At 38.3% G+C, this 27777-nt stretch overlaps 1 protein-coding gene across 1 annotated transcript in view; it reads right to left on the bottom strand.

Annotated features, from left to right (window-relative positions):
• The window catches only part of LOC136856735 (beta-1,4-glucuronyltransferase 1), an 86992-nt gene that overhangs the window by 24420 nt on the left and 34795 nt on the right, over nt 1-27777 (bottom strand). The window contains exon 2 of the mRNA XM_068231105.1: nt 1519-1644. Coding sequence (XP_068087206.1) covers nt 1519-1644 — 126 coding nt within the window. The remainder of the gene's footprint in view (nt 1-1518; nt 1645-27777) is intronic.

Genomic DNA, 27777 nt, shown 5'->3' on the forward strand with positions numbered 1-27777 from the left:
CAAACCACTGTCTAAAGTAACGACTCAGCCAGTGACCAGCAAGTCTTCAAGCTTCGTTCGTAATGAAGGAAGGAATACTGTGCACCCTTAATGCATTTCCTTTGAATTTCACCACAATATTCAGGAATATGGCATTAGATATACACTGTTGAAAACAATACCGTAATCGTAAAATGTTAATAACAGTATCATTTTATAATACAGAAGCATTTCAAATTTTATTGAGTAGCAAATATTACCAATTTATGTGCTTATAATGGATTTTCTTAAAATATTTAATTACATAAAAATTTTGTGAAATATTTTTTTATGTGAAATAAGACTAGGTTTTTATGCTTGGAGATGCACAATACAAATAATAAGCTTTGTAGATTGTGTTAAAACATATGCAAGACTAATATGTAATTACATAAAAATCTGCTCCCTATTGAGGAGCTTGATAGGAGGTTTCAGGATCTTGATGTTGTGAAAGGAAAGTTGCAGCTCTTTTCTGTACCATTTAATGCTCAACCAGAAAATGCACCCCACAATTTACAACTAGAACTTATAGAGTTAATATGTGCCACATGTCTAAAGCTATTGTACAAAGAAAGGGAAATTATTAATTTTTACCGAACACCTGCCCCATTACGCTTCCCACAACTCAGAAAGTTTGTGACAGAAATCTTGTTGATCTTTGGAAGTACTTACAGATCTGAACAGTTCTTTTTCAGGATGAAGATCAACAGATCTCAATTACGATCTCGGCTAACAGACATACATCTCAATGCAGTAATGAAAATAGTGTCTGCCAGTACCATCAAGCCTAACATTGACCGAATTATTGCCAGCAACCATCAGCAAGGCAGAGGAAATCTGTGAAGAAAAATGGGTCACTTTAAGATAACTTATTTTTCATTTTTCAGAGAAAGCGAAACCATGTTGCCCTGGGGGGTAGACAAGTGCTCACCAGAATGCGTTTTTGTTATTTCATCACATCTTCGTTTTGTCAACAAGAATACTCTTAATTTATTATTAATTTATGTATCTTGAACACATCACAATTTGATTCTTCATTTCATATTTGTTTAAATTATGCAGCCTACAATTCTATTGTCTTTGTATATATTAATAATGTGTTATTATTGTTTCATCTAAATTAACAACTTATGGTGCTTTATAAATGATATTGGTGAAAGACAGCTCTCATTTAGAGGTAGCGCATTTTGTTCACAATGAAGGAAGGGATACAGTGCACCCCTCTTGCATTCCCTTTGAATTTCACCGCTCGAGATAGTGTGTGCCAGCCAAGACCGCACGGGAGTAGACGCACCCTGCACACAGCTCACCTGGCATGGGCTTGACCTTGACATGCCTGCTTATAAGTTTTTACTGCATGGGCTCCATGTTCTGATGTTTATAAGCGTCACCAGCAATGAATTTGTTACTATATATTAAGACTTATGGTCCAATATCTGAGATATTATTTCATACGAAGTCATCTTTACTGCAGACAAAATTTTTGTTTTTGGAACATACCTGAGTCATTTTATCCTGTTGGCCTTCCCAGCTGAGCTGTTCACTGTACAGAGGCTCTCGGTTCGTACCAATGTAAACAGGCTCCCAACGGTGGTATGGAAACTCACGGCGTACTACCAATAGTGGCTGTGAAATTGAAGTCCACATTTATACTACATCTTATTGGTTTTACTTTAAAATATACACACTAAAATCCTCAATACTACTTAAAAGCCAGTTAAAGAAAAGATAAAAGAAAGAAGACTCATTTTAATAAGAAGAAATTATCTGATCAATATTAGGACTTTTTGAATCATTGTGTAAAAGTACAGCAAGATGGGTTGTTTTTACAATTTGGTTTACGATGCACCAATACAGATAGGTCTTGTGGTAATGACGGGCTAGGAAAGGGCTAGGAGCAGGAAGGAAGCGACCATGGCCTTAATCAAGGTACAGCCCCACCATTTACCTGATGTGAAAATGGGAAACCATGGAAAACAATCTTCGATGATGATGATGATGCTTGTTGTTTAAAGGGGCCTAACATCGAGGTCATCGGCCCCTAATGGTACGAAATGAAATAACAAAAAATTCAAATTCATCCACTGACCAAAATAAAATATATTTTTAAAAAAATTGTCATGAAGAATGAATGAATGGACATGAACCCTACAAAAAAAAAAAAACAAACAAACAGACAAACAAACATTGTGCAATATACTGTAATAAGTCCAGAACAATGCATGGTGTGACTAGAATTGTATAGAGAATTCTTTACATTGTAAATAGGCTACTGGAGACTCTTGAATTTATGAGAAAAACATGTTGTGTCAATGGATCAGACTCAAAAGGAAGGTAGTAATTAGAGTATTACTGACCAAGGGACCCTTTATAAAGCACAATGATGCTTGATGTCTGAATGGGGGCTAAATTCACGTCTAAGTCCCCACAGAATGGTACATATCGCGAGTAAAGTAGAACCATGGTATTTGTCATTTTGGGGTACTGATCAAAAGTAGCGAAGATTCACGGTGGTCCACACAAGATGGTACTACTCACAAGTATTGCAATTCGTACAGGGAACGCAGACCTATGGTGTTTCTCACACAATGGCGCCACTCATAGCCAATGCAAACCAGTAAGGTTCCTCACCTAGGTGTACTAGTCACGGGCGCCGGTATTCCCTGGTGTTCCTCACATAGTGCGTACCAATCACAGGCAACGCTGACCCACGGTGCCGCTCATATAGCGGTACAACTCACAGGCTACACCCAGACCCGCCGTGTTGCTCACATGGGTACAACGCACGGGTACTGGAATCCACCGGGCCAGGCTTTTGACTGCAACTAATCACAAACCTATTTCGTACCAATTTAGTGATACTACTCGCAAGTACATGCAACCCATGGTGTTTCCCGCATGATGGTACGAATCAAGAGTAGTTTCATGGTTCTAATTCAATCATCCCTTGGTCGCCCCTTGTAGTCGCCTCTTACGACAGGCAGGGGATACCGCGGGTGTATTCTACATGTGCGTCCCCCACCCGCAGGGGGTAAAACAATCTTCATGGCTGCTGACAGTGGGGTTTGAACTCACTATCTCATGAATGCAAATTTGGTGTCATCATGATCGTATTATTTGTGAGGTTATGTCATGAAACATCTGCTGTATATATATTAATATGAGTTTATTTAATCTAGGAACACATTATTAATAGTAAATAATTTATTATTACCTGTATATATGATGTATAATCCATTGCAATATTGTGCAATATACTGTAATAAGTCCAGAACAATGCATGGTGTGACTAGAATTGTATAGAGAATTCTTTACATTGTAAATAGGCTACTGGAGACTCTTGAATTTACGAGAAAAACATGTTGTGTCATATTCTTCTAGAAGCCTGGCCAGGCAACATACATAAAGAGGCAGTCTTGAGGCTAGATCGGAGTTGTCTTAATGAGACTTGTGTAGAAGTCGTGTTAACCGAGTGTTTGAAGTCAAGTATGTGAATTGGTTTTGTTGGGTTGGTAGTTGACATGAATCTGTTGCAGTCTTCTTCTGATTCTTTGTAGTAGTGTTTTGTTTATGATGGTAGTTTATTAGTTTGTGCATATAGAATTTGTGTAAATGACTTGTAAATAAAACAGTGTACACAACTGACAGCATTTTGTGTACGTCTTTGTGAATACATCAAGCTATGTGACCCAAATCACACACCCTCTCACTCGGTTACAGCAAGACAGCCACAGGGTCAATTTCAATTCCAATTCCAGGTTATAAATTTTAATTATCCACCAGATATTAAACAAAAAATGAAATAACATATATTGCTGTACTGGAGGCAAGTTTTAATTACTTCTATCATGGTGAGGACAAAAGATGAAAGTCACTGGGGAATTATTAAAAAATGAGGCTGGGGTAAGGAAGGATTCTAAATTAGTTACTTGAAAGTATCAATGAATAATTTCAAAACTACTGGACAAAACTTCATTAGATACTTGTCGAACCTTGTGCCATATCATCTAGTTTTAATCATAGCCGGCAGACTTCGCTCCATGCATTCTCTTCGCTCATCTGGCAGGAAACGTGATGCAGTCACTATGAAGGTATAACAGTGGATTGGAGCGTGCACAGTTTTGCCTGTGGTATCATGAAATGAAATTTCAAATTACTGTACAAAGACATTTTGTTGCATAGTCACATGTGAAAACTATCAAAGCATCCATGAAAGTGTATGGACCATTCGTCTTTTCAAGAGAATACTGTGTGCCATCACATACACTGCCTAACACCGGGTGAGTTGGCCTTGCAGTTAGGGGCACGCAGCTGTGAGCTTGCATCCGCGAGATAGTGTCGGCAGCCCTGAAGATGGTTTTCCATGGTTTCCCATTTTCACACCTGGCAAATGCTGGAGCTGTACCTTCATTACGGCCATGGCCGCTTCCTTCCCATTCCAAGGCCTTTCCTATCCCTTCATCGCCATAAGACCTATCTGTGTCGGTGCAACGTAAAACAAATAGGAAAAAAGCACTGCCTGACAAAAAAAAGTTAAGCACCCAGAAGGAGTGGTCCAATATTATCTCATTTCGGTATACATGCATACCATTGATGTGTGAGTAAATGGTTACATTTACAAGGATCTGTAATGTGTAGAATGTCTACCAGAGAGCATTTAATCAATCAATCAATCAATCAATCAATCACTACTGGTCTGCATTTAGGGCAGTCGCCCAGGTGGCAGATTCCCTATCTGTTGTTTTCCTAGCCTTTTCTTAAATGATTGCAAAGAAATTGGAAATTTATTGAACATCACCCTTGGTAAGTTATTCCAATCCCTAACTCCCCTTTCTATAAACGAATATTTGCCCCAATTTGTCCTCTTGAATTCCAACTTTATCTTCATATTGTGATCTTTCCTACTTTTAAAGGCACCACTCAAACTTATTTGCCTACTGATGTCCTCCCACACCACCTCTCCACTGACACCTCAGAACATACCAACTAGTCGAGCAGCTCGTCTCCTTTCTCCCAAGTCTTCCCAGCCCAAACTTTGCAACATTTTTGTAATGCTACTCTTTTGTCGAAAATTGCCCAGAACAAATCGAGCTGCTTTTTTTGGATTTTTTCCATTTCCTGAATCAAGTAATCTGGAATACACTGGAACCATACTCTAGTTGGGGACTTACCAGAGACTTACATGCTCTCTCCTTTACATCCTTACTACAACCCCTAAGTACCCTTATAACCATGTGCAGAGACCTGCACCCTTTATTTACAATCATATTTAAGTGATTACTCCAATGAAGATTTTTCCTTATATTAATAACTAGGTATTTACAATGATCCCCAAAGGGAACTTTCACCCCATCAACGCAGTAATTAAAACTGAGAGGACTTTACCTATTTGTGAAACTCACAACCTGACTTTTAACCCCGTTTATCATCATACCATTGCCTGCTGTCCATCTCACATTATCGAGGTCACCCTGCAGCCGCTCACAATCTTATAACTTATTTATTACACGGTACAGAATAACATCATCTGCAAAAAGCCTTATCTCTGATTCTACTTCTTTACACATATCATTGATATATATAAGAAAACATAATGGTCCAATAATACTACCTTGAGCAATTCCCCTCTTAATTATTACAGGGACAGATAAAGCTTTGCCTACTCTAATTCTTTGAGTTCTATTTTCTAGAAACATAGCCACCCATTCAGTCACTCTTTTGTCAAGTCCAATTGCACTCATTTTTGCCACTAGTCTCCCATGATCTACCTTATCAAATGCCTTAGACAGGTCAATCGCGATACAGTCCAATTGACCCCCTGAATCCAGAATATCTGCTATATATTGCTGGAATCCTACAAGTTGGGCTTCAATGGAATAACCTTTCCAAAACCCAAACTGCCTTCTATCAAACCAGTTATTAATTTTTCAAACATGTCTTATATAATCAGAAAGAATGCTTTCCCAAAGCTTACATGCAATGCATGTCAAACTGACTGGCCTGTAATTTTCAATATGTCTATCACCCTTTCCTTTATACACAGGGGCCACTATAGCAACTCTCCATTCATTTGGTATAGTTCCTTCATGCAAACAATAATCAAACAAGTACTTCAGATATGGTACTATATCCCGACCCATTGTCTTTAGTATATCCCCCGAAACCTTATCAATTCCAGCTGCTTTTCTAGTTTTCAACTTTTGTATCTTACTGTAAATGTCATTGCTCTCATGGGTAAATTTTAATACTTCTTTAGTATTAGTCACCTCCTCTATCTGGACATTATCCTTGTAACCAACAATCTTTACATACTGCTGACAGAATACCTCTGCCGTTTGAAGATCCTCACATACACACTCCCCTTGTTCATTAATGATTCCTGGTATATCCTTCTTGGAACCATCTTTAGGGCTGCCGACAGTGGGGCTCGAACCCACTATCTCCCGGATGCAAGCTCACAGCTGCGCGCCCCTAACCGCACAGACAACTCGCCTGGTCTCATAATTTCAATCATTGATCTATATTTAGGGACGTTGCCAGATGGAAGATTCCCCATCAATTATATACCTAGTCGTTTCTTATGTGATTTTAAGAACTTGGAAATTTATTGAAAAAATCTAATAATAATAATAATAATAATAATAATAATAATAATAATAATAATAATAAAAAACGTGGCCTCCAAAGAAGCCCGATGCAGGTCTCAAGTTGACACCGTATAGACGGCCTGTGTGTCTGTGAAAATGGGGCCCTACCTAGGATGAATTCTAATGCTGAAGACAGCACACAACTTCAGCCCATGAGCCATTGGAATTAACTATTGAAGGTTAAAATCCCCGACCCAACTGGGAATCGAACCCAGGACTCTCTTGGCCAAAGGCCAGCACGCTAACAATGTAGCCATGGAGCCGGACTCCCCTGATAAATTATTTAAATATGTAAATCCTCTTCTCATTAATGAATTTGTCCTCTTGAATTCTAACTTTATCTTCATATTATGATCCTTCCTACCTTTAAAAGCTCCAAACAAGCTAATTTGTCTACTAATATTCCCCGTCACCTCTCCACTGACAGCTTGAAACAAACTGCTTACTCAAGCAGCTTATCTCCTTACTCCCAATTCTTCCCAGCCCAATGTTTGCAATATTTCTGTAAAACTTATCTTTTGTCGGAAATCACCCAGAACAAATTGTGCTGCTTTCCTTTGCATTTTTTCCAATCCTTGAATCAAGTAATCCTGGTGAGGGTCCCATACACTGGAACAATACTCCAATTGGGGTCTTACCATTGACTTCTATTATCTTTCTTTCAAATCCTTACTACAACCCCTGAATAACTTCATAACCATATGAAGAGATCTGTAACCTTTATTTACAACCTTGTTTATGTGATTAACCCAATTAAGATATTTTCTTATATTAACTTTATCTTATATTCCTTACAGTGATCTCCATGAAGACCTTTCACTCCATCAACTCAGTAATTAAAATGAGAGGACTTTTCTTCTTGGTGAAACTTACAACCTGACTTTTCATTCCATTTACCATTGTCTGTTGTCCAACTCACATCATCGAGGTCTTTTTGCAGTCGCTCACAATCTTGTAGCTTGTTTACTACTTTACACAGTATAACATCATCTGCAAAAAACCTTATTCTGATAATTTATTTCTTTAGTTATTGCTGTTGTTGTTTGAGTCATCAGCCCATAGAGTGTTTTATGCAGCCGTCCATGCCATCCTATCCTAACCTTTTCATTTCCACATAATTGCTGCATCTTACATCTTCTCTTATCAACTTGTCACATTCATACCTTGGCCTACCCCTACCATTCTTACTGCCTACACTCCCCTCAAAAACTAACTGAACAAGTCCTGGGTGTCTTAAGATGTGTCCTATAAATCTTTCTCTTCAAATCAATCTCCTCTAACCAATTTGATTCAGTATCTCTTCATTTGTGATTCGATCTATCCATTTCATTTCAGTATTCTTCTTTAACACCACATTTCAAAAGCCTCTATTCTCTTTCTTTCTGAGCTAGTTATCGTCCAAGTTTTACTTTCATACAATGCCACACTCCAGACAAAAGCCTTCAAAAATATCTTTCTAATTCCTATATCAATATTCAAAGTGAGCACATTTCTTTTCTTAAGAAAGGCATTCTTTGCTAGTGCTAGTCTGCATTTTATGTCATCCTTACTTCTACCATTGTTAGTTATTTTACTACCCAAGTAACAATATTCATCCACTTCCTTTAAGAATTCATTTCCTAACCTTATATTGCCTTGACTTTGTTCAACTGCAGTCCATTACTTTTGTTTTGGACATTTATTTTCATCTTGTACTCCTCACCCAAGACTGTCAGCAATTTCTCTACATCTTCTGCAGTCTCAGATAAAATAACAATATCATTAATAAATCTCAGGTTTTTGATTTCCTATCCTTGGATTATGATTTCCTTTCCTCTTTGATTCCCTTTACTGCCAGTTCTATATAAACACTGAATTACTGCTTCTGTTTTACAGCCCTCGATCCTTATCACTGCAGACTGATTTTTATACAGACTGTAGATAATTCTTTGTTCTCAGTATATGATCCTGATCATCTTCAGCTCTCACATAGCTTGGTCCAATCAACATTACTGAATGCCTTTTCAAGATCTACGAATGCCATGTATGTGGGCTTGTCCTTCTTAATTCGATCCTCTAAGATCAGACATAAAGTCAAGATTGCTTCACATGTTCCTACATTTCTTCTGAAGCCAAATTGATCTTCTCCCCCACTCAGTTTCAACTAGTCTTTCCAGTCTTCTGTAAATAATACATGTTAAAATTTTGTAGGTGTGAGATACTTAACTAATGATGCAGTAGTTTTCATACTTGTCAGCACTGGCTTTCTTGGGAATAGGAACAACAACATTCTTCCAAAAATTAGATAGCACTTCTCCTGTCTCATACATCTTACAAGCTTCGCCATGCCGGTTTCTCCTAAGGCAGTCAGTAATTCAGAGGGAATGTCATCAATTGCAGGTACCTTGTTCCTATTAACGTCTCTCAAAGCTCTGACGAATTCTGAACTCAAAATTGGGTCTTCCATTTCATCAGCATCAACAGAGTCTTCTTGTTCCAGAACCATATCATTTTCATATTTACCTTGATATTACTATTGGATACCAAATGGAAAGGGATTGGAAGTAAGACACTTTGTGGAGGATATAAATTATACTGGAGTGGACAGGAGAAGGTAGCGAAAAATGGTGTTGGATTCTTAATTAACGAAGGGACTGATGCTACAGCTGAAATTACCTGCAAAAGTGATAGAATCATTAAAATGTTCATGAAACTGGAGAACACTAAGTACACCGTCATACAAGTGTATGCCCCACAGACAGGCTGCAGTGAGGAAGACAAAGAGAAATTTCGGCAAGACCTGGAAGATACAGTTAATGAGGAAAATATTATTATTGGAGATCTAAATATTGGTAGCAGGTAGGGACCCTCTTCGGAGGCAGCCCTACCCAGGGAGTAGCGCCCCTGCCTATGTGAGTCCCAGAGCACACTGACCCGGTGTGTAACATCTGGTATGGGTTCCAGCTCAGGGTTACGAGTGAAGAACTCAATGGCATCTACGGCGGAGAAGGTGGACTTTGGTACGGCGGAGATGGCGGAAGGGGCATACCCGTAGCGTATGTACTTCAGAGGAGCAGCTATGAAAGGCGTCTGTCTCCATGTTAGGGCCGGCCTAATTTTGAACCTGGCAGTAGGTATAAAATGCCTTTGGGTGTGGTGAGCCCATCGTAACAATAGCCTATATGGACAAAGCAGATATGGTGCCTCGGAAAAGGTTAGGGCATCCCCTGCTAAAAGCGATGCGCAGCTCTTCAGGTGCTGCGGGAACTGTGAAAAATGGGCAACCAGCACTAAACTACATCAAAATTTCAACAGTAAATGTACTGACACTGAAGGGAAAGACAGAAGAACTGGTTGACTTCACGATAGAAAAAGATATAGCCATACTTGGACTGTGCGAGACCAAGAAGAGGGGTACAGGGGAGATCCCTCTGAGAGAAGGATATAGGCTGTATTACAGCAGAGGACCTGAAGCAAAAAATGGAGTGGCCATCATACTTAGAAGAGAAATCCAAGAATATGTGGAATATACAAAGTACGTCAGCGATAGGATGATGATGATGAGACTCCAGTTTGAAAATGGCGTGAATGATCTGTTTCAGTTGTATGCCCCATAAACTGGTTGCATAGATGAACATCTAGAGGAATTCTTAGAGGAAGTGGAGAGACAGGTAGAAGATAAGGAAGTACTGTACTATTGATGGGAGATCTAAATGCACAAGTTGGAATGGAAAGACAAGGAAAGGAAGATGTTGTAGGGCCCTTTGGATATGGAAATGTAAATCCAGAAGGCGAGTTGTTGGTGGATTTTTGCATGAGGAATCAAATGATTGTTGGAAACACCTGGTTTAAGAAGAAGAACAGTCAGAAGATTACGAGGTATGGTTGGGGAGACAGACGAACAAAGACCATGATTGATTATATAATCATAGAGAAAGAAGACCGGAAGAACCTTGTAGGTGTAACAGCCATGCCTGAAGAAGCCTTTGGTGGAGATCATAGAGTTGTGATAGGAAAATTGAAAGTTGGAAAGATTGAAAATCCCCAATTAGGAAGAGAGAAAAGAATTAAAGTATGGAAGTTGAAGGAGAAAAGCATACAAGAAGAATTTCAAAGGGAAATAATACCCTTGGCACCCAGGACAGAGGTGGGGAATGTTGAAGAGGAATGGAAAAGATTTAAGGAAGCACTGGTTGGATGTGCAGAAAAGGTGTGTGGCAGAACATCAGGAAATGTGAAAAACAAAGAAACACATTGGTGGAATGATAGGGTAAAGATTAAAGTGAAGGAAAAGAAAATGGCATGGAAAGCATGGAAAACATCTAAGACTGAAGAAAGTAGAAGAAAATATGTGGAGGCAAAGAATCTGGCCAAGAAAGTAGTGGAGGAAGAAAAGAGGAAAAGCTGGGCCTGATTCACACAGAAATTGAGAGATGATACGCAGGGCAGCAAAAAATTACTGTATGGTATCTTAAGAAACAAAAAGAGAGATCAAGTAAACACCAGATTTGCGAAAGATGAAGGTGGCATAATTTCAACAAAGCCAGAAGAAATAAGAAATAGATGGAGAGAGTATTTTCAGAAGCTGCTGAACATAAGAACGGATGACAGTCATTCAATGGAGGACCAGGAAAGTCAATTAGTTGATGAAGAAATAGATAAAGAAATTACAATTGAAATTGAAATGGCAGTAAGAAAGAAGATGAATGGAAAAACTGCTGGAATAGATGAAATTTCAATGGAGATGATAAAGGCAGCTGGAGCTGTAGACCTGCAGTGGACATATCGGGTTCTCAGGAATGTCTGGGAGAATAAGGAGGTCCCTGAGGATTGGCAAAAAGGAATAATCATCCCAATTTTCAAGAAAGATGATAAGAAAGTTTTGAAGAACTACAGGGGAATTACTCTAATATCCCATGTTGCTAAGATAATGGAAAGGATACTGGAAAGTAGAATAAGGTTGAGGGTTGAGAATCAGATACAGGAAAATCAGTTTGGTTTCAGAAGTGGAAGGTCAACAATAGAGCCCATTTTCATTATGAGACCACTAATGGAAAAGCATTGGGAGTACAGGAATGATATGGTAATGACATTCATTGACAATGAAAAGGCATATGACAGTGTCCCCAGGACGAAAGTTTGGGACAGTCTGGTGCAAAAAGGAATTGGACAGGGATTAATAAAAATGATCATGGCACTGTATAAGGAATGTTGTAGTTGCGTGCAAACACAAGTTGGCAGGACAAGTTGGTTCAAAATAACTAGTGGGCTGAGACAGGGAAGTGTTCTATCACCAGTCCTGTTTACAATAGTAGTGGATGACATCATGAGAACAGCAAAAGCAGCATATGGAGGAAGAGAAATGTACATGATGTTATTTGCAGATGATATTGTGATTTGGAGAGAAGACGACAGGAAGGTTCAAGAACAGTTGAATGTGGTGAATGGGAAGATCAAAGAATGTGGATTGAAAATAAGTGTAGAAAAGAGTAAAACTCTTGTTATGACTAGAGGGGAGAAAGAAGGGAAAGGTCAGATCAGACTTGCAGACAAGCCCCTGGAAATAGTGGAAACGTTTAAATACCTGGGGAGTGAATTAATGGAGAATGCTCGACTGGATGCTGAGATTAGTAAAAGGATTCAAGCTGGAAGTTGTTTCTATCATAGTGTAAGAAACATGTTATGGGACAAAGATGTGCCAACGGAAGCAAAGGATACTATGTACAAGATGTATTACGTACCCATAACAACTTACGGAGCAGAAACTTGGACAATGACAAAGAAGGATGAGAGTCGAATACAGGCAGCCGAAATGAAGTTCTTGAGGAGTATGATACAGAAGAGTAGAAGAGACAAAATAAGGAATGAGAAAATCTGGGAAGAAATTGGAGTGGAAAAATTGAATGATAGAATATAGAAGAGCCGACTAAGATGGTTTGGGCACATAAAGCGAATGAGCGACGAAAGAATGCCAAAAAAGGTGAAAATGCAAATCCAAGGAAGGAGAGGCCTTGGACGACCACGAATAAGATGGAAGGATACCATCCAACGCAGCATTATAGAAAGAAACCTGGACTGGGACACAGTGTTGGAGGAGTGGTGGAAAGACCGAAGAAAGTGGAGAGGAACCATATTTGCCCCTACCCGGCTACAGCTGGATAAAGGGAAATGATGATGATGATGATGATGATGATGATGATGATGATGATGATGATGATGATGATGATGATGATGATGATGATGGAGATCTAAATGCGCAAGTTGGGGTAGACAGACTTGGGTACGAGAACATCATTGCTCCACATGGATTTGGACAAAGGAACCCAGAAGGAGAACAACTATTAGATCTGGGCAGAAGAAATGATCTTATAATCAAAAATACATTCTTCAAAAAAAGAGACAGTCACAGAATAACAAGGTATAGTTGGGATGGCCAGTACAGAACATTGATTGACTACGTAATCACAAATAAAGATGGTGGCAGGTACATCACAGATGTAAAGGTCATCCCTAGTGAAAGCATGAACAGTGACCACAGATTGTTGGTAGTAGACTTCAAACATAAGACTAATGAAACGCAGAAAATTATTATGAAAAAACCAAGGGTTAAAACTTGGAAGTTGCGAGAAGTCCAAATAAAGGAAGAATACAAACTAAGGATTCAACAGAGTTTGCCGAAGTGTGAAGTAACCAGCGTTAATGAAGAATGGAAGGCCTTCAAAAACACCTTTTTGGCAGAAGCCAAAAACCTATGTGGAGTTACAAGTTCTATCAAAAGAAAAAAGGAGACACCATGGTGGAATGATAGAGTGAAAACAGCAGTGAAAGAAACCAAATAAAGAAGGCACTGGACAAGGAAAAACAAAAACAGGAACAAGAACGAAATGAACAAGAAATACAAAGACTTCAAGGAGTATACAGGAACAAGAAACTTGCTGTAAAGAACATTGTAAGAGAAGAAAAAGAGAAGAAATGGAATGAGTTTGCAGATAAACTGGAAGAGGACAGCAGAGGAAATATGAAATTGCTATACAGAGTAGTGAAAAACAAGCGAAGGATTCAAGAGACCATAAAAGCAATAGAACGTCATGATGGAACTCTGGCACAAGAAGAGGAAGAAATTAAACAAGAACTCAAGATCTATTTTGAAAAGCTGCTGAATGGAGATACAGAAAACATAACAACGGATAGAGGAGAGCCAAGTCGAGGAACACCAACTGAACCACCAATTACATGGCTTGAGGTTGAAAATGCGCTCAAGAGCATGAAGAAAGGAAAGGCAGTGGGCATAGATGAACTAAGTGCAGATATGCTGAAAGCAGCGGGAATTCCAGGAATCCAATGGCTCTACAGACTGTGTAACTTTTTGATGATAATAATAAATAAAATCATGAATAAAAATATATAAATAAAATTATTCAAAAACTTAATAAAATTAATAAGCATAATTAACCGAAATGTCCGTAGTATGGGCGCCAGAGTTCACCAGAATGGATCCCTCGAATTTAGATAAGAGCATGATAAACTTTATATCCCAGGGCGTGTACATAATGCTGCGTACTGGTACATCTGCTGCAGGCCTTACCTAACCTCCTGAAAACGACTAATTAGGTAGGAACTGCACCTAGGTTCGTCAATAACACTGATTCTAAAATAGCTAACTATATTCTTAACAAATTCCGTGCATGAGCACCTCATCAACATACAACATTATACATATAATACACACATAAAATATTGCTGGAAGACTCCATATTTACAACAACAACAATAATGAAAATCGTGGGAAAACGAAAGCGAGAACTAAGCTACCATTTGTAGATAGTCCGATGAACAATGTACATGTATCAAGATAAATACCCTTCACTGTCTCTATATCAATTCGATTTACCGATTCCCATAATCGGCAGTTATCACATCACACAGATACTGTACCTTGTACTACTGTGTTCACATATTTTAACACTTGTTGTAAAGATATATACACACGTCTGTCGATCCTCAACATATAAATTTATGGAAAGTTTGAGATAGCTTTCACCAACATATAATGCTAGGCCGCCACAAGTGCTACAATACTTAATGCGCAAGCACTCTCCACAATCAGCCACTTTCCACAAACATAACAAGACTACGTTCCTCGAACGTTTGAAGTCCAGTCCATTGCAGCCGTGTCACTCCAGTACCATGTATCAGCACCACTTCCTTCCCGTACAGTGCGTCAGTTGTCGTTCCTTCATACAGTGTTACTACTTGTAGTTGTAGTAGTTCCTTCTCGTTCCTTTACAATCACTCTCACAATGTTTTTTACAATCTCCTTGGTTGCCGCCGGATGATCAACCTTTATAGACATCAACATCCCCCTCCTCTCAGATGATACGTCTGGATTGCTGCTTGCCAGCCAATCATGAGTGAACCTCTTGTCAAGACATGCCCTGAACTTCTCCTTTCTCTCAAGAGATAAACAAACACTCGGGAGTTTTACATGAATCACCAAACTTTCCTAATACAACAACAAGCTCATCTCATCAGGCTGGGATATATACATGACTCATGAATTTCCCGACACAAGTACATCACAACAGACACTGGGGTAGCCATATGACTCATTCAAATTACCAGAGTTATTAAAGCAATGTTTTCCCACTCATGCAAAACAAATTACTCATACCTACATATGTGGATATCTTCCAGCTTATAAATATAAATAGCAAAATATACAAATGGAATACTGATAATAATAATAATAATAATAATAATAATAATAATAATAATAATAATAATAATAATAATAATAATAATAATAAATCGAATACTGACAATAATATCTCAAACTTCTACATATAATTCGGGGGTGTGATATATGTACTATCACAACTGCTCAACAAGATATGGGAGGAAAATGCTATTCCTGAGGACTGGAAGATGGGCATCATTGTACCTCTGTTCAAGAAAGGAAACCGACGAAAATGTACTAATTACCGTGGTATCACACTACTGTCTCATGTCCTGAAAATATTGGAAAAAATAATAGAGACCAGAATCAGAGATATTGTTGAACCAATTTTGGAAGAAGAGCAGTATGGTTTCAGACCAGGAAGGTCAACTACAGACCTTTTTTTTGCAATTAGGATGCTAATGAAAAATACTGGGAGAAGAACAAGCCTTTATTTCTAATATTTTTGGACATTGAGAAAGCATACGACAGTATACCAAGGAAAAGAATCTGGCAATGCATGAAAGAACTTCAAGTGCGAGACAGCCTCATAGACAAAGTGAAAATGTTGTATAGTGGGAATAGAAGCTGTATTCAAGTAGGATGTGGTTTGTTGGACTGGTTTGAAACAGAGAGAGGAGTGCAGCAGGGCAGCTCATTGTCACCACTTCTATTTATTATTGTAATGGATGTAGTAATGAAATCTATTAAAAGGAAAGAACATGGAGATGTCAAAGCCTTCACATTTGCAGATGATGTTGCGATCTGGAGTAACTCAGAAGAGGAATTGGGAGAGAGAATGCAAAGCTGGAATGAGGAGTTTAAGAAATATGGTTTAAACATCAGCAAGACCAAGACGGTGGTGATGAAAGTGTATGGGGAAGGAGCAGAACCAATAGTCATGTTAAATGAAGCCCAACTGGACAGCATACCAGTTTTAAAATACTTGGGTAGCGTTATATCAAATGACAACCTAGCAAAACATGAGGTGAACAATCGAATCAATAAGGCAACACAATTTTACCACCAGGTAAGACACCTGCTGTGGGATGAGCAAATACTCATGAAAACAAAAATGTGATTGTACAAGTTCTATTATACACCAATCCTTACATACAGTCTTGAAACCACAACACTGACCAATAGAGATAATTCCAAACTTCATGCAGCTGAAATGAAATTCCTATGCACTATGATCCAGAAAACCAGGAAAGACAAGATTAGGAATGAGAAAATTAGAGAAGTAGGAATAGATGATTCTCTCCTCAATAAGATTCAAATATCAAAACTGAAGTGGTTTGGTCACATGAAGAGGATGCCAGTAAACAGAACTGTAAGGAAGGAATTTGACAGAAAAGGAGAAGGAAGACAACCCGTGGGAAGGCCACGAAGGAAATGGATAGATTTAGTTAAGAACGATGTACTGCTGAGAGGTCATGATTGGGACAAGATAGTGGAGGAAGAATGGTACAAGGACAGGTTGAGATGGAGGAGGCTCATATACCACACCTGGGAAACTGGAGATTGTTTAGGATGATGATGATGATGATGATGATGATGATGATGATGATGATGATGATGATGATGATTACTGTTGGATATGTTCCTGCCTTGTCTTTTTTCCCTAGAAGTGGTTTTCCATCTGAGCTCTTAATATTCATACACCTAGTTTTATTTTCTCCAAAGGTTTCCTTGATTTTCCTGTATGCAGCATCTATCTTTCCTAGGACCATACAACCTTCAACTTCTCCTTCAGCCATTCTTCCTTACCTGTCCTGCACTTCCTATCCACTTCATTCTTTAATTGCCTCTATTCCTTTCTGCCCTCTTCATTTTTTTTGCATTCCTGTACTTTTATTGTTCATCAGTCAGGTCTAGGTTCTCCTGAGGTATCCATTGATTCTTAGTTGATCTTTCCTTTCTTCCTAACATTTCTTCAGCAGCCTTACTGATCTCATTCTTCACAACTGTCCATTCTTCCTCTACTATGTTTCCTTCAGCCTTTTCATTTAGTCCTTGTACAACATGTTCCTTGAAACAACCCCTCACACTCTTTTCTTTCAACTTGTTTATATCCCATCTCTTTACATTACTTTCTTCAATTTCTTCTTTTTCAGATGACATTTCATGACCAACAAGTTGTGGTGAAAGTCCACGTCTGCTCCTGGGAAAGTTTTGCAATCCAACACCTGGTTTCTGAATCTCTGCCTAATCATAATGAAGTCTATTTGATACCTTCCAGTGTCTTCAGGTCTCATCCACTTATACAGCCATTGTTTGTGGTGTTTAAACCAAGTATTTAGCAAGGACTAAATTATGATCGGTGCAAAATTTAACCAGCCGACTACCTCCTTCATTCCTTTCTCTTGATCGGAATTCTCCTACTGTATTACCTTCACTTCTTTGGCCTACCACTGCATTCTAGTTTCCCATCACAATTAGATTCTCGTCCCCTTTTACATATTGTATTAAATCTTCTATCTATACAGGATATATAAAATAAGAGTTTTGTCTGTCCATTGTTCAGAATTTGAGAAGAATGGTATTTCTGTATTGGTCATGTCCATAGTAATAAGGAAATGCACTGTCTACTTTTCCATAATTTCTGTCTGTCTGTACGTATGTACACGCATCATGAGAAAACAGCTGAAGAGAATTTAATGAAAATCGGTACGTAAAGTCAGGGGATGAACCACTACAATCTAGGCTATAAATAATTTTATTCACGCTGAGTAAAATGGTAGTTTAGGGGAAGGCCTACAATTTAATTCTCAAATTTTTATATTATTAGTGGTCCTATCGATAAATACCACATAACTAAAGTTATATAGAATTAAATTTCTGATCATTTATGTCTTATACATTTTTACCGTATCAGCTATGATAACACAGATATTCATGAATTTGTATTTTTGTCGATAAGTCCATATCAACGCCGAGCCACGAGAAAATGGGTAAACAGAATTTAATGAAAATCGGTATATAGAGTCTGGGAACAAGAGACTACAGTCTAAGCTATAAACAATTTTATTCACCCTGAAAGAAATTGTAGTTTAGGGGAAGGTGCCTAAAACTTAATTTTTAAAAACCTATGTTATTGGTCCTATCAAAAAGTACTACATAACAGGAATTATAGAGAATACAATTTCCAATCATTTCTGTTTAAATCAGTTTTACCATACCGACTATGATAAGAGTGGTATTTCAGAGTCGGAAGAAAATTAAATGTGAAGGCCTACAATATCGAAAGCACATAACATTGATCAACAATAACATTACACTGACCACTGTTTATTATGATGTTCTTTATCTCTTATGCTGCCACTCAACTCCGATAGATGGGATTACTGTTGCATACCGAGTATAACAGCCTGACTGAATATTGGCGAGAAATAGCTTGTGAGTTAGAAAACTTTCTTCTTTAGCATGCCACTCCTCTGGTTCATCCATTCGGTGCATCGACAGAACGTTTCTATTAACTTTTTAGATTTAACGATCACCAAGCTCCCTTGTTCAGTCTCATATAAAATATACAGGAAACCCACCCATACAGCTTCAACATAAAGCAACATTCTATGCAACCCCATTCTCACAAATGTGCTACTTACAATACCTTAGTTCATTGCACATTCAAAGTTCCAATGTCGAAAACAGACCTGAATAAAGAACTCAATACCATACGTGCGATAGCTAGGTTTAATGGTTATAATAAAGTCTTCATGCAACGTATTATCAACAAATTCAGACATCGTTCAAAATCTAATTTAATAAAAGATAATTCCAGAACTAAGTCAATCTTTACTTTTAATCAAAACATCTACAGTGTCACCAACTTATTCAAGAAACATAACGTTAATATCGCTCTCCGTACTAGCAATAGAAATATGGATATTTTCCACAATTCCAACCTAGTCAACAAATCCAACCCTTTCACTAAGTCAGGTGTTTACAGGTTCCGTTGCAACGACTGTAACAGTTCATATATAGGACAAACTATCTATGCAGAACATCTTATTGCAATCAAATACAATAGGTTTTCTGCAGTTAGTGAGTACATTCAGGATTATAAACACAAATTCAATGGAATAGATCAAGACTTAACAATATCGGATACGGTGAGCAAAGGCCCCTTACTAGATATCACAGAAACCTGCTAGATATGTCTAGATCAATATTTAAACCCAAACCTGAACCTGAACAACATTTTCGAAAAGCCCAGAATTTTATTTGATGTTCTTATTTCAATTCTCTACAGTGCTAAATTTCCCCAAAATAGTTTGTTCTTTGAGATTATATGTAATTCGTTATCGCGTTATCCTTCCTCACCACGCCCGCCTGATTCCGTCCCTTCTGACTTACCCCTCTACCTCCCTTAGTAATGTTCTACGCTTCCAGTAAGCTCTAGCACCTAGTTCCTCGCCACTCTATGTACATACAACAGGTCACTCGAGGCGAGTCCCTTACTTAAGTTTTTCATTTCTTGCCCTTTTTCCTTTATTTCATTTTAATTCTTAACTTTCTTTTTCATGCATTAGGCTCCGCATTGGATCGAGAACTTTCTGGCTATATAACTACTCTGTCAGTGTCTGTGCAAGATCCACTTGTTTAAGTACATCATATCTTATGATGTCATCTTATGATCTGATATTACAAGCCATTATCAAACATATTTGTTTCATGTCTATTTTTTTTTTTAATCTTATCATCAATGTTTTTGTGGAGGAACTACATTCTACATCATTTCTTAGATGTCAATGTTCAATTTTTGCCCAGTAATGCCACGCTCAAGACTTTTTAACCATTACAAAGTGATCAAGATTTTTAAATATATGTTGATATTTTCACTTTCATTTTATAATTTGACCAACAAGTTCATAACTTGTAAATATTGTAAGAATTACTTTTAAGCACCGTCACTTTTTGTTTCAACTAATTAATGTTATTTATTACTAAGGGACTGTAATACTTGTATATCTTTGTTCATATGACCTATTTTGGCTGATGATGGTGTCCAAAGACATCGAAACCAGTTCTAAATAAAAATGTTGTGATTGTATTAACAACACACTTTGTATTGAAAAAAGGTGGGTCAATTATGCTTTCCTCTATTGTATGAGTGTTCACGGATCACGGCTGTCTGCGGCTTGGTCATTCCAGCTCTGGAACTTTGGTCTGTTAGATCGACAGCGTAGTACTGTTCGTCAAAAGTGAGAAAATGTGTGGTTTTTCATTTGATCAAGTATTTCCTACTGGCATCATTGTAATGACCTATGTTGATTTCAGTTGGGAAAACCACTAAGACAGTCTTCCTGAGGATGTTAAAAAGGCAGGTGGAGAGTGAATGTCTGCCATTATTACGAAAACTCCACAACCTGATTATGACTGATGGTTAGGCAAGCAGGCCTACCATTACAATGAAAATTCCCTAACCCAGTCTTCATATGAGAAAAGATGTTTGGTGACTTCCCCGTCGCATTTCTAGGGTAATGTTAAGAGCTATACAATTAATACAATCTTGCTCACGTGTACACTACCTAACCTACAATTCTGTATACAATGTAGAATTCCGTAGCGAAGCACGCGTACATCAGCTAGTATCTTCATATATTCTTTTGTTTTCTTCATTATCCGCTGAACTACTAGGCATATAGACCCGCACTATTGTGGTGAGCATTGGTTTCGTGTCTATCTTGACAACAATAATCCTTTCACTATGCTGGTTGTAGAAGCTTACCCACTGCCCTATTTTCTTATTCATTATTAACTCCTGCATTTCCCCTGTTTGATTTTGTGTTGATAATTCTGTAGTCACCTGACCAAAAATCCTGCTCTTCCTGCCAACGTACTTCACTTACACCAACTATATCTAACTTTAATCTTTACTCGTATCATTTGTAAACATAAGGAAACATAAAGGTCCAATAATACTACCTTGGGGAATTTCCCGCTTAATCATTACAGGTTCAGAAAATGTTTGACCTACTCAAATTCTATTTGCTACAAATTTAGCCACCCATATTGCACCATTTCCTTTCTTTATATCCTACTAACTCGGGGGAAGGTAGAGCATGTGGTGCTATGCAAAAGTGGGCAAAAATAAATCTCTAAATAAACTTATACTAATGAGTATATGGACAGGAGATATGGAGGCATATCTTGAAATGAGAAATATATGTAAGGGGTAGAATGGATTTATTGGTCCAAAAACATAAATACGGTCCATACAAACTTCAAAATCAAGTATTATAATTTAAATATTGACCCCAAATCGGTCGTACACTGTGATACACGCATGAATAGCTATACATGACAACAAACAAAATCTATTCACAGATATGAAGTTTTGAAGCTTCCACCTAATCAACACTTTATTTATGAATTGTTATTTTACAGTACCGGTTTTGACCTTGTGAAGGTCATCCTCAGCTGACTAACATCTAATTAAAACATCACCGATACAATAAGAATGTCACATAGTATAGGTAAAAACATTGTCAATTTGCAATATTCTTCATCCTAGCTTAAGCATCCATCTACGTTAAATATGAGAATTAAAACTTAACATTACTATTATGTACATGGATCATATATGTTTAAAATACTATGTTCTTAAATTATAAACATTCACTGTTTCACATTAAAACTTATAGCAAGATTGAAGAAAACATTTTGAGGCACAAATGAGTTCAAACAGCGTATTGTACTTACGTAACTATGTTATATCATGTGATCTGCCGTGTTTGTCTACTAAAGGTATAATGGCGTAAGTTTCTTGAAGTAATGTTAACACTTATGTTGAAGTCAAGGTTGTTGTCTGGTATTGATGATGTGGAACTTCATGGATGTAAGGGTAGCGTGCCTCCCTCTTACCCGGAGGCCCCAGGTTCGATTCCCAGCCAGGTCAGGGATTTTTACCTGTACCTGAGGGCTGGTTCGAGGTCCACTCAGCCTACGTGATTAGAATTGAGGAGCTATCTGACGGTGAGATGGCGGCCCCGGTCAAGAAAGCCAACAACAACGGCCAAGAGGATTCGTCGGACACCTCGTAATCTGCAGGCCTTCGGGCTGCACAGCAGTCGCTTGGTAGGCCAAGGCCCTTCAAGGGCTGTAGTGCCATGGGGTTTGGTTTTCGTTTGGTTTGTTTGGAACTTCATGGATCTACATTTGATTGCTTGCAGTTCATGTTAAAAAATTATAATTTACCATAAAAAGTAGAATTTGTGTAAAATTATGGATAGATCGTTAGTCATGCGACGTGCTTCCCTTGTAATGTAGAGTTTGAGGGATGTTCCACCATTCAACACATTGCAAAAATATATATTAAATTATAAGAAGACCGGTTTTGACTCCCTTGGTCTTATGTTATCTATTTTTTGTTAAAATGTCATTACTTGCTTGATTTTGACATATCGTATGTTAGGCCTATACGATTAGCGTGAAAGCTCTTTCTTCATTTTGTGTTTTTGGATATGTTTAGTATCCGTAAAAATAGAAAATGAAGTGTAAGAAATATACACCTGCGGAGTTGGAATGTCTATTCAATGTGGGATAGGTGTGCATGTACTTACTGCTGTGGAGGACTCTTGGTATGTGCTACTCAGGAGCACGTCATGCACTGTTTCGTGTGTGTCTGAAGCTGATGCTTGTGAATGTGGCTGTGCTCACCATAAGGTGCAGGTCTATAAGCCTAGTAGTTCAGCGGATGATGAAGAAATCAAAAGAATATATGAAGATACTAGCTGACGTACCCATGCTTCGCTACGGAATTCTACATTTTATATGCTAATCGTATAGGTCTAACGTATGATATGTCAAAATCAAGCAACACGTAATGACATTTTAACAAAAAATAGATAACATAAGCACAAGGGAAGCACGTCGCAAGACTAACGATCTATCCATAATTTTACACAAATTCTACTAAGTTTTATGGTAAAATTATAATTTTTTAACATGGACTGCAAGCAATCAAATGTAGATCCATGACGTTCCACATCATCAAATACCAGACAACAACCTTGACTTCAACATAAGTGTTAACATTACTTCAAGAAACTACACCATTATACCATCAGTAGACAAACACGGCTGATCACATGATATAACATAGTTACGCAAGTACAATACACCGTATGAACTCATTTGTGCCTCAAAATGTTTTATTCAATCTTGCTGTAAGTTTTAACACATTGCTGAACGGATGCTTGAGCTTGTCACATACCCTGTGGACCGGACATTTTTCTACTAAACATACTAGAGTGCACTTGATTATAAAAATATACAAAAATATTAAACCAGTCAATATTTTATCTTAGTTGGTATGGGTACTCTCCAATGCCCCTAGAAGTAGTGGATCTGCCTTTACAAAACCATCTTCAGCGTCAATTCCTAACACATCATTAATGTTTACATCATTATCGTTGTCGTCAGAATCACTTGAATAAGTAAGTACACCAGGTAAATTACGGCCTGTACAGGCTTGAATATCACTTCCACTATCACTCTCACATTCAGTTTCCACTAATTCATTAGACTATTTACATTTGAACGATCATCGGCATATAATTCTTCTAAAATATCGTCGTCAGCTAACACCGTATTCCGCGGGCGCTCCATCTTGTCATTGACTGAACCGGCAGAAAGAAAGTCGACGTTTCGAAACTAAATGAAAGAATAAAAGAGGCCGTGAATGAAAGAAAAGTGGCAGATATACATCTACGATTTATTCTACTCAATGTGAACATCCGAAATAGTTCAAGATATGGTCAAGAGATGTCACAGGAAGACCGAAAACAATGTCGTGAATAAAACCGAGAATTCTCGGGGCCCGTTACCTACCGCTGGCGAGCGTACTACGAGATTTCTCGGGGCCCGTGTTAATGTGGAAAAGTGAATGTTTATAATTTGAGAACATTGTATTTTAAACATATACCATCCGTGTACATAATAGTAATGTAAGTTTTAATTCTCATATCATTTAACGTAGAGGGATGCTTAAGCTAGGACGAAGAATATTGCAAATTGACAATGTTTTTACCTATACTATGTGACATTCTTATTGTATCAGTGATGTTTTAATTACATGTAATGTTAGTCAGCTGAGGATGACCTTCACAAGGTCGAAACCAGAACTGTAAAATAACTCATAAATAAAGTATTGATTAGGTGGAAGCTTCAAAACTTCATATCTGTGAATATCAAAACAATACAGACAAGAAACTTATAGATTAAAACAAAATCTAGACAAAAAGCGGGCAACAACCCGAAAAGCAAGGTTACAACATCTATTCACATGGAAATTTTTATCCGTGTTATGTAATAATTTGTAGTTGTGCCAGATAAGTAGCAACATCCATCTTTGCCTGGGGGTATTGATGTAGAATCGTTTATGTGATCTGGGAATACTAATACATTAGTGCAATATCTATGACTCTATATTTACATTCCGACATATACGGACACAAATAATTAGGCACTTTGGCACAGGGAGGCTCCCTTATCTATCTTACAGGTAACACTGAATATACTGTATGAGTCCGTACTCATATGTAAACTTATACCAGGCAGAACTGGTTATCAAGAAAATTCAGCTATGGAGCTGATAAACCCATAATTAAAACAACACAGGACAAATAATAACAAGCAATCACACATATACATAGCACACATATACATAGAACACACCTGTGGACAAAATACACACATACAAACATGTACATCAAAGAGATAACGGGGATCGAACCCAACATAGCAGACTATGTAGGCTTGTGTCTGAATACAGGCACAAATGGTCCATCACTCTCTCTCTCTGTACTCCGCTGATCAGCTATTCTGGAATCAAAACAAAATCTGACAGGCAAGGAAGTGCGTAAGTCTGGGAAGCATAACAGGATCTCATAAAATTCACTTTCTCTCAACACAAGGGGAAAACGTTATTTATGAGTTTCATGTCCATATTGACTGATTACATGTATATGGATAAGGAAGAAATTCCACCTTATCAATACTGTTTATTGTAAATATAGACTTACATCAGTACCGGTTTTGACCCTATTTGGCTATCATCAGCTGACAAACATAGTATTTGTCTATTGGCATTAGTTTGTGTTACTTATCTAAAAAGATGTTTTTACTACCATTTTTAAACCTCAAAACAATTTTACTTTTACGGATCCATAAATGAAATGACATTAATATCTAACTCATATCCCCATTAAATATCCGGATGTGCTAATGGATGACGATGTCTTTTTAGATAAGTAACACAAACTAATGCCAATAGAAGTAATACTATTGTAATGGTTATAGCGTCCACCATGCCAATAGAAGTAATACTATTGTAATGGTTATAGCGTCCACCATGCCAACTTGCTACGGGCCCGGCTCGTCACTGTATTTGGCCCACCCCCTTACTTCAGCCTCGCCAATCACATGCAGCACTTAAGTGCTAGGCCATCCTGTCTTGTCTCCGCCCAAGGTCCTGCAGCAGAGGACTACAGAAATGACTGGTAGTTTAATCTGGAGTCTTCCATCTCGCGATGTTCCTGGATCCATCGAGCATCCGGACGATTCTAGAAGGGCCAGCGGAGGTATATAAGAGAGGAACGACCTGCCTGGAGCGAGTGAGAGTTAGACGCGGAGTTAGTAAGTGAGTGAGAGTGAGATTGAGTTCGCTGGAGCGCAGTCAGTGATGGCCTGGGGGAGTGCAGCCTGATGGAGCCTGTTGGAGCCGAGGACTCGGTCCTCTTCCCCTGACGTCGTGTGTGTGAATCCCTTGGGGGCCGGCTGCTGGCGAAGAACCTTGGATGTTCTGGAGCAGCGCGAAGGGAACACTGGGTGCCGACGTGTGCTGACTGCGAACGGAGTTCGACGGGTTGAGTGAACAGCGGATACTATCCCGACCTGCGAGACTGACGTGTGGGCTGTGGACCGTGACAGCGCTAACGAGTGTGACTGAGTGGTTGAGTGAGTGTAGTGTAAATAATCGATGACTTTGTGTGTGTGTCATTGTAGATGGAACATGAGAAACTAAGAGAGAGCACGCAAACCGTGTAAGTGTACTTGGGTAAGATGTAAGCTTGGCTATCGTCTGTGTGTGTGTGTGTGTGTGTGTGTGTGTGTGTGTGTGTGTGTGTAAATCTGTAATTGTAGTGCTTAGTTAATAAATCTTAGAAATAGGATGCTACCAGGTTCTATACTCATTTATTTACTTATTTACCCTGCCAAAATGTAACACTATGTTTGTCAGCTGATGATGGCCAAATAGGGTCGAAACCGGTACTGATGTAAGTCTACATTTACAATAAACAGTACTGATAAGGTGGAATTTCTTTCTTATCCATATACAAGGGGAAAACAGCGATTCACTGTCAGACGGGCACATTCAATGGCTGGGGAGCTAACACAAAGAGTCTGGCCTTCAGCCACACTATTCCTCTTAAATGAGGAAACAAATATTCATTCACATTTCTTCGCTCAGCCATCGCTTTCTTATGCAACTCATCAGCTGGCTAATTATCGCATATTCAGACATGGCTCCCAGCAATAACATGGCATATCTTGCCTAATCACACATATCTGGCACCAAAATCATCTCTCTGGCATTTCAAGCCTTTCACTTTGCATATCCTTGGTTCAATCCCGTACTAGTTCCCGGACTTGCCTTCTTGCTAATATAAATGACCCTCTTATGTCCCAGCGATGGACACATAGTTACAGCACATCTTGCAGCAGCTGAAATAATACATTCCACATGCACAGAAAGAAACCTGACTAAACTTTTACTGTTAACTGTTGCAATTTATACCAAGGCAGTGGGCGTATAGCCTGTTTGAATTTTAAGAAACTCTACCCTATAATCTCTATGAAAATGATATAAAATATAGCAGAATACACTAATCAAGCAAAATTAACTCCTAACAATTTCCCTCTATCCCATCTATCTACAATATATAAACACATCACCTGGGCTATTACATGCACACCAGCCCCGGCCAAACATTTAACGTTAAATAAACTTGAAAATACTCTTGCCAAAGTAGCTGACATTTAATTACATAAAACATATTGAAAATTTCCCTATCCTAATGTATTAGCCTTTCCAGAACATGCTTAAATGGATATTGTACTTATCTTTTGCAACTAGCTGTCATTCACCAGTAAGCGTGGCTGCCTTTGAGAAGGACTCCTTCTAAAATTTTTGAGTGTGATCCCATGTCGTAAACTTACGGCCTTACTAAGCAATATGCTCAGTAATAGGTACTTCCAGATCTACGCTGATAATGACAGAAGTAGAGTGTTTAAATTAAACGATGGTTTACCTCAAGGATCAGTCCTCGCCCCCCTTCTTTTCAGTCTGTACATATACGACCTCCCAGACACATCATCAAGAAAATTCATTTATGCTGATGATATTTG

The sequence above is a fragment of the Anabrus simplex genome, chromosome 1 (assembly GCF_040414725.1).
Source record: "Anabrus simplex isolate iqAnaSimp1 chromosome 1, ASM4041472v1, whole genome shotgun sequence".
Lineage (NCBI taxonomy): Eukaryota > Metazoa > Arthropoda > Insecta > Orthoptera > Tettigoniidae > Anabrus > Anabrus simplex.